The sequence below is a fragment of the Syngnathus typhle genome, linkage group LG3 (assembly GCF_033458585.1).
Source record: "Syngnathus typhle isolate RoL2023-S1 ecotype Sweden linkage group LG3, RoL_Styp_1.0, whole genome shotgun sequence".
NCBI classification, from domain to species: Eukaryota; Metazoa; Chordata; class Actinopteri; order Syngnathiformes; family Syngnathidae; genus Syngnathus; species Syngnathus typhle.
The window spans coordinates 18,690,027-18,698,810 of NC_083740.1; the positions used below are offsets into that span (position 1 = coordinate 18,690,027).

The 8,784-nt window shown below is 41.6% G+C and overlaps 1 protein-coding gene across 2 annotated transcripts; it reads right to left on the bottom strand.

The window, feature by feature from the left end:
- Positions 1-423: 423 nt before the first annotated feature.
- LOC133151642 (phosphatidylinositol 5-phosphate 4-kinase type-2 beta) lies at positions 424-8,377 on the bottom strand. Of its 2 annotated transcripts, XM_061274843.1 has the most exons (11): positions 7,744-7,861; positions 7,630-7,672; positions 5,076-5,173; positions 3,025-3,121; positions 2,767-2,919; positions 2,454-2,600; positions 2,137-2,175; positions 1,860-1,973; positions 1,443-1,701; positions 1,130-1,233; positions 424-708 (listed from the first exon to the last, which is right to left on the bottom strand). In XM_061274843.1, the coding sequence occupies exons 3-11, from the start codon at positions 5,138-5,140 to the stop codon at positions 628-630; spliced, it is 1,059 nt and encodes a 352-aa protein (XP_061130827.1). In that variant the 5' UTR covers positions 5,141-5,173; positions 7,630-7,672; positions 7,744-7,861; the 3' UTR covers positions 424-627. The 2 variants fall into 2 exon arrangements, with proteins under 2 accessions (XP_061130827.1, XP_061130826.1); XM_061274842.1 differs by lacking the exon at positions 7,630-7,672 and having other exon boundaries at positions 7,744-8,377.
- Positions 8,378-8,784: the final 407 nt, after the last annotated feature.

Here is an 8,784-nt window from a genome sequence, read left to right on the forward strand (position 1 = left end):
TTGTAGCACATCAATATGCACGTTAATGTTTGGTTGGTGACCAGTTCACCCCGCCTACTGCCCAAAGAAAATCGGGGCAGGCTCCAACATTGCTGTGACCCTCAACAGAATAATGGATAGATGTTCCTTCCAAATTGTCAACAGGTTTGTTTGTCTGTTATTGATATGGAAAGAGAAGCTTGAAAAAGACTCAACATGCTCATCATGCTGTCTTTTTTGTGTGTGTTCACGTCGAATGGAAATGAAAGGAATTACAACATATTAGAAAGTGAGAAGACGGTGCTTAGAAACGGCTGAAGCGGACACTTGTTCAAGGCATCAGTGAGACAGTTCCTGTGCTGGCGAGAAGGGTGATAAGGTAGGACGAGAAAACAGGAGTAATAATTTAGACAAAAATTCAACAAAACCAAAGTGGTCAGGATGTTCTAAAATTAATGGAAGGGGGTGCATTGTTTGATTATTTGTGTTAAGGGGTTTGTAACCGCCTCAAAACATGACGACGTCATGATGCTGAAGAGGGTAAGGAAAGACAAGAAAGACTTGGCTGAATAAAGTGTGTACGTGTGTGTGCGTGCGTGCGTACACGTGTGACAGAACTGTGGCTGGGCAGGCTTAGTGGAGAGGAGTTTATGACAAGATATTAGACATGAACTCATAGAAGCGCTTGGAGTACTGCTCGGGGTTCACCGTTGAGATCTCGGCCCCTGCCTGGAAAACAACACAAAAGATGGACAAATGCATGAAAAGGAATCTTGGAAGGTAATACTGCCAATAACATTCTTTCATCAACTTCCTACAACCAAATAGAGGACCAGCAATGCTTACCATTAAATGTACAAGATAACCGGCAACATTATGTGCGAAAACAACTGAGCACTTGCACCACTTAATTCCCACTCACGCACAGAGCAAAGCACATTGTGCTTAATCCAGATTAAGAATAAACTTTTTTTTTAAACTGTAACACGAAGCATTTAAAATTGCATCACAGTTGATTGGTAAATCATCACCATTTCATCTCCACTAGATCATTTGACGGCCTTTGATCATTGGTGCAAATTATTGTTGAACACTTGAGTAACCAAATGGCTAGTATCAATTGTGTTTGTGCTAAAGTCATGTCACTCACCCCGTGTTTCACAGTTTTGGCAGCGTGTGCAGCTTTTTTCTTCGCATCATAATGTGTGAGGATGTCGATGATCGCCATGAAGTACACCTCCTTCTTGACAGCACCTAGCGGCAAAAAGTAACTCGTACTTAACTCATACATACATAACACGTACTTTCAAAAAAAAAGACGAGCTGTTTCAATTACGATGTAATAGGTCGGTGGGTAACTAAAGAAAAAAAATTACATGCCGGCGGTACCAGTAAGTGACATGCAAAAAATAGGAATGCAAAAACGTGCACAGCATTAAAAAGAGCCGAAAGACATTGCTCACTGTCATGGCTCTTGATTGCGTAAACATCAACAGAGGGGTCAAAGTCGCCGGGCCCTAAGAATGCACAGTTAAAGGGGTTTCCAGGGCTGTCGGGTGGTGTGCCAAAGGAGCCAGTGAGAGCGCCTCCGCCCATCCCGTCATTCTCATACTCTTCTTCATCTGCACCAGCCTCCACATCCATCTCCTCCTGCTCTGCTCGTTCCACGTCATGGATCCCCACGAGAAGACTGTAATCCATGATCTTGAGAGTGGCCAGGAACTGAAACATCCAACATTCCATTTGATACCACAAAACAATTGCGCAGCTGTAGCTCAAACGTGTGTTTCTTTGAGAAACGGAGGACTACAGCACTCCCTCCTTCAATATTACACAGTGTTGCTTCACGGCGTAAAGTGTTACGCTTCAGTCACACTTACCTCCACATCATGTTTTAGCTTCTCCAAAAAGTACTTCTTGTTGTCGTCTCCTATTTGCAGCTTATGGCCTTCATTCAGGAAGTCGTTATCTTTTAAAGTGGGGAGCTCTTTTGCCTGAGGAGAGCGCACAATAATAGTGCATGTAGAATTTTCAACAAACTCCACTTTGTCTGCACAACAAACCAACTTGATTGCAATAAGCGGTCAACTAAAACAGATCCCAAATGAATTTCCTGCATTTATTTTTGTCTTATTTGGGGGTAATAATCAAATGCACCTTTTCCTTGTCACTTGCTTCCCTTGAGACTGTGGAACCCTGAAAGAAGAAATATCGGTATAAATAGAAATGACGGGAATAGATGATACAAAAGCACGCTTCAGACTTTGTACAAACAATATTTGGCAGGTGAAAAGACGCAAATGCCATATAAGAAATTCTTAGCTGGGAGTCGGCCAAACATCCACAACTAATGGCAGTAGAGCCATAATAGAACAAGGACAAAGATAAACAAGGGAAAATATAGTTCAGCTTCCAAGTCGTTGGCCACTAACTAATAGGTTTGTTGTTAGCATTGAGCACACATGCCAAAATACCTTCAGGTCGTATTTGCGGTGAACAGTGAGGCGATGGCTGAATACATTCCGGGTCACGACCATGTACGTCTCCACCCCGTCCACTGTTAGCCTGTACATACCCAGAAATTGAGGGAGCAGCGTGTTGCCATGACACTCCACTATAAACTGTGGAAAATGGAGAATAGAGAGGAAGGTCTAAGACAAAGAGTGGCAGTGAGGTAACAAAGACGCAGAAGGAAGAGATATTCTTCTCCCCTTGCGCTGCACATTCAGAAGGGAGAAATACACACAAAATACCTGCCACAATAGAACATGGCGGCAAGCATTCTACCTGGTGGTACTTTTTTAGGATGTTGTGCATCTCAGCGATGTCCTCACTGGACACAGTTTTGATTACAAATCGATGGTCGTAGCTGGAGAGGAACCGATTGCCAAAACGACCCTGGGGGTCGCTGTTGAGGGGAGCACTCCGCGTCAGAGAGTTCTGCGAGAGGGAGAGAGAGAAACGGACAGGATTCCTTAAAGAACCCTCCCATATTGGCAGGAGCTCATCCAATTACAACACTACTACTTGTCACTAAGCGCTTACCTGGTAGTCTTGGTCATCGATGGAAAACCTCTCCCTCAGGTTTCGGAACACCATGGGACAATATTCTTTGAACTTAAAGCGACTAGGAAGGTTTTCTCTGACAAGGGAGAGTCACACAGTCAAGCAATGTTATGCTTGCTCCTCTTTGTCTGACTCGTGCACAATGTTACAAATGGTTTTTTAAATGTAATTGTGCCTTTTGGATGAGAATATTACGGCATCCTTTCGCTAACATCCCATTCAAAAGGAGATTCAACACTTTGACGTGAGTGTGACAAGGAAGCAGCAGACTTTGGTCACAATGGAACGGGAAGAATACTCAACATTCACTGTACACCTCCACTGTCTGATATGTTGCAATTTACCTCTCTTGAAAGAAATCATTCCCACTTTGGAGAGATACGGAAACGCCATTTCCAGATTTAAAGGTAGCATATTTGACTTTTTCATTGTTGGCGTACAAATTGGTGGATGTCTGGAGGGCCACCTTGTGTAAAATTAACAGAGTAAATTTGTTGTCAGCAGCCCATTTCCAAAAATGCACCTGTGAGCAAGTCATTCAAAATTTCACTTAATTGTGACGTACCAGAGCAGTGGAGGCAAAAAGTCAACAGAGTAAACCGCATTGAGTTTTGTCGGACGCATAGATTAGCATTAACGTCTGATAAGAAGAATATATTTGATGGGTACCCCCACCCATTTGTGTTTGCTGTCTGCACGACATATACATATACACATAAAGTCACAAATCCATGGGAGGAAATACACTGCTCAAAAAAATTAAAGGAACACTTTGAAAACACATCAGATTTCAATGGTGAAAAAAAAAAAAAAAGGTTGGATACCTATACTTATATGGACAGTTTAATGTCTCAGGAACAAAAGGACGCCACATCTTTTGATGGAAATAAAAGTTTTCAGCCTACAGAGGGCCCAGTATATAGACACCCCAAAAATCTAAGTGAAAAAATGGTATGGCAGGCTCGTCCATTTTGCCTAAATTCAATTTCTGCAACTCAAAATTCTTTTCAATATCTTGTGCGCCCGGGCAGTGCTCAAACTGTTCCTCCTAGCACAAAGCAGCAGATATCGGTCCTGCTGATGGAATGAGGACCGTCTACGGCCCTGTCCAGCTCTCCTAGAGTAACTGCCTGTCTCCTGGAATCTCCTCCATGCTCTGGAGATTGTCCTGGGAGACACATCAAATCTTCTTGCAACAGCACGCATGGATGTGCCATCCTGGAGGAGTTGGACAATCTGCGCAACTTCAGAAGGGTTAAGAAATCGCCTCATGCTCCGATTCGTGATAATGACTCTAGCTAAAGCCAACACTTGTGGAAAAACTGTTAAAAAAGATCAAGAGGAAGAACTTGAAATGGTCTCCACCTGCAAAAGCAGTCCTGTTTTGGGGACCATCTCGTTGTTGCCCCTCTAGTGCACCCGTTGTTAATTCCATCAACACCAATGCAGCTGAAACTGAATGCCCTCTGCCACGTACCTGACCAAAACCTTATCAGAAAAGTCTAATTGAATTTATGCCATACCCTGATAAAAATACAGTTCCTTTAATTTTTTTGAGCTGTGTACAAGCCACCTTTGTGGGGCTTGCATCTCAGCTCAACAAGCAGCTACGCCTCTTGTCATTATGCAAAGGAAAAGTGGTGACCAAATACTTTCAGCAAGACAAAAAAATGGGCTGTGTAAAGTATGCTTCCAATCTTAATCCTTGGGTGTATTTTGACAGAAGCATGTTTTAAATTGTGAGAAAAAGAATCTCTTCCTTTCATTGCCATAGTGAGGGCTGGGAATCAAATTGACTCAAATTCAGGCTACTTTTTTGGGAGAGGCATCAGACTGTACATGTGTTTGATGGTATTTCCCAACAACAAAATTATGGATTGCAAAAGAAAAGTTACAGAACATTTTAAGGGAAACAGAATATACGTAGAAGCAGTCAAACACGACAAAAGGATTGCGAAAATATTATATATATATTTTTTTTCAGATGTGCGGTCAGAGCAATGAGAGCACGGGAACATGAATGTACCTACTTGTTAAATAGGTGGTTGTCCACTTTGATCTTACTGTAGGCTTTAAAATCATCTGGCATCAGCATTACAGGTACAGGCACATTACTTAACTCGTTAATCTGAAGGAGGAAAAGAGCGGTGGATCAGATAACTGGGAGAAAGAGACAAATAAATCTTGTCAGCACTGTAAACAAGTCAAAGAAATAGAATTAACCTTGCTAAAAAGGAAAGGCAACTCGCACGTTAACCAAGAGTAATCAGCCATCAATGGATGTGCTGCGCTCAAACAATACTTGAGAAGAATATTGTTCATTTGCAGGACGATCTGATTTCAACTCAAAGAGGTTCCGTTTTGTCTCGAGATTGTCAATCTATGAATGTATTCAGAAAGTGGCATAACCATCAAGCACAAAGCCAAATTTGAAATGGCTGAAAGGGTCGAATTGAGCACATTTGCATGGTACTAAAACAACCTTTTTCTGATGACACAAACATTATCCAAGGCGCAATAAATCTTTTTCCAACCAAAGTACAATAAATAGAGAGCAACTCATTTTTGTATTTCCATTGCCAAAAATGGAAGCAGCAAAACAATGTCCACACCATTCAACTTCAGTTGGTCAACAGACGATTGTCCCTTTTGGAGGGAGACAACAAATGGTGGTACAAATCCTTTAAAATGGTTATGTAAGAATAAATTCACAACATTACGTGTAGAGGACAGAAAAAGGTCTGAACGGTGTGTGGCTTCAACAAAACCTGATTTCTGGAACCACAATACATATTTGACAACAAATTCTAGCTAGATATTACGTTCCTTGGCTTAAACCAAATTATTTCCATAGGTATCATTTTCACCCTGTGGCGTAAACACAAGCCAGAGCACTGTTTTACTGTTTGAAACTACCATTGAAAGGTAAAATTAACAGTATTGTCACATAAAAACATGGCTTTCTTAAAACTCACTGAAGAACATCAAAGGAACAGGACTTCACCATTTCAAAATAAATTATCTCCGAGCATAACTTTCTGAGACAATAAAAAAAATGACAGAGTGAGGCGTGCAATAAAATGCAATGAATCCTTTTTGGTCAACATTACAAGTTCAAAGTTTCCTTACACCAACGTAATCCAGAATCTAAACACCAAAAATTGGCAGCTTCAGGCTTTAAAATGCATTCCACTACGGCTCCGCAGAGGAAAGCTTGTCTGTCTGATGGTTTCCTGCCCACACCACAAATCAAAATTTCCCATAAACGGCACCCACACACTCATTGAATATCAGAGATGCAGTAAAAAAAAATCCTCACTCTGTGCTTTGACCATTTACTGATATACTTACTGTATTGTATGTTGCATACATTAAAAAGGCAAGTCTTCATGATTGAAAATGAGTATCGCCTATTAGACAAACCGTAACCTTTGTTGTCCATACTGCGCGACTCAACTGGCTCAGCAAAAAGTGAACGTGGTGCATGCAAACCGGACAAATAAGGAACAGGTGCATAAACTTATGGAATTCAACAAAAGTGCTGTAAATTTGAATATGGCTTCTTTTTTTTTGTCAACAACACTTGTCAGTAGTAGATTTCTACTGCTTCTTTTAGTGGCTAATGATGTATTTAATAAGAACAGTGCAGCATTTGTAAATTGCTCTGAGGTTAATCTAAGTACAGGGCAGAGCCCTGTTATAATTAAACTAAAGTTGGCAATGTCACACTCAACACTAGTAAGTCGTAATAAATTGAAATGACAAAGTGGTTGACAACTGCTTTTGTTTAGTTTTTTTGTGCACGCGTGGATGTGCACCCTTTATCAGTTTTTTTTCCCCCCCGAGGTCATGCCACTAACCACATACCGAGCCGGATTGGCAATGATGCCGGAAAACGATTTCATATTGATTCAACAGAAAGGTAATCAGTCGGCTTTCGTAGAGGACTACAGAAATCTGTTTTTTAGTGAGAAGCTATTTTTTTAATTTAAAGCTCTTCCATTTTAACTAAAAAAGGTAGTCATTAATTAATTTAATAAGATAAACTTTGGTGATGATTGATCACAATATTCAAAAAATAAAGAACGCGTTTGAGAAATTGTGAAACAGAGGACGTCTAAAGCTCTGACCGCGGGGAAAGTAAAATCGCAACAAACAAACATGATGGAAAGAGCTGGAATAGTTGATGCAACTCCTGCATTATCTATGATGACGCATGCACAATCCAGTGAGTGGCTACTACAAATCGAGTTCCTTCTGCAGCAGCGGAAGTGAAAGAGAGAAACCTGCTTCTTGCCGGTCACACCCCTCCCACCATGCCTGCACATTCGGCAACAGCTCTTTCTGTCCATGACATTGGGAACACATGCAAAAAGTTACGACGTGCTTGGAGTCACAATGTGCAGTCGACCTCATTAGTGTTGTATATTAAAATGCAGGGTGTTGCACCACATACACATGCACGCGCCAGTGTGGTTAAACTGCATTGCAACTGTGAGCGGTTGACAACATGAACGGTTTTACACCCTTCGAAGCACACAAGCATCACACTATAACTAATATCAATAAAGGAATTGAGCTCACGTCGTTCCTTTCTGCAGAGGCGTAACGGTGGCTAACAAACCAGCTAAATCAAAACAGCAACATAAACACACCATTCGAGAGCTGATGTAAGTACAATGGAAAAAAAAAAGTTACCGTGTGATTCACACCCCACATTAAAACGCTGAGGATTGGTTCGCTTGCACGGAACAGTTTCACTTTTTGTCCTATAAAATGCTTCTTTTTCGTCTTGGTTTTGCTAGCGCTGACAGGCGCTGCGCTGGTGCAGTTGGATGACATGTCTCGGGCTGGCAATTCAGAGCACGCGCCACGGCATTCACTGTCGTTCGGAGCGTCTGAACAGCACCCCACCCCCCCAAAAAAAATTGAAAAGCGAAGAGCTTTAAAAAAATTCTAAGTGCATTGTGCTCGTCGTTCAACTCGAAGCGAGTCTCTGTCTTGGAACTGTCTGGTTGGGAGTCAGGGGTAGTCGAGCATTTTGCGCCGTCACCACCCTTCCTCCTCCCGTACAGGCCGCGGGTCCTCACAGCAGCTAGCCAGCCATCAGGCTATAGCGGGCTTTGCGTTTTAAAAACAACCCCACACGGCGAACATTAGTCCAAGAGCTCCTCTTGCACCTCTCCTAATATTTATAACCCACAACCCATGTGACTCGGGTTCACTTTGAACTCGGTAATCTCATCCTGATGCGCCCAAAATTGTTGACAGTCATCACCAACCAGCATTGCATCCGAGGGTCTCCTCAAGATGGCGTCTTTCGCGCTTTGGTCAACAGCGCCCCCAGCAGGCTCCCGTGTGAACTGCCTCACACTCTGAATGTTTTCAGAATACAACTTGTTTCTCTTCAAAACTCAACTGTAATTTGTGAAGACTATTTCAGAAAAATGTTGCCTCCAAGCCCCATGGTATTTTCGATTATTATTAATTTTTTTTAAATTTGAATAATTTTGTCAATAATATTGACTGGATATAAATGTGGAACTTGCCTGCTGAATTAAATACTTGAGTAACAACAAAACGAATAAGTGTTACAACTCACAGAGGTTACCCATGTAAAGTTTTCAAAAAGTGTTCATTAAACACATGGACATTGATTGCTCTTTTTGTAAGGATTGCCTCTGTGTTTCCTTCTCAATGTTTCTTCCTTTTCTCATTGATGTCCAATTTGATCTGTGT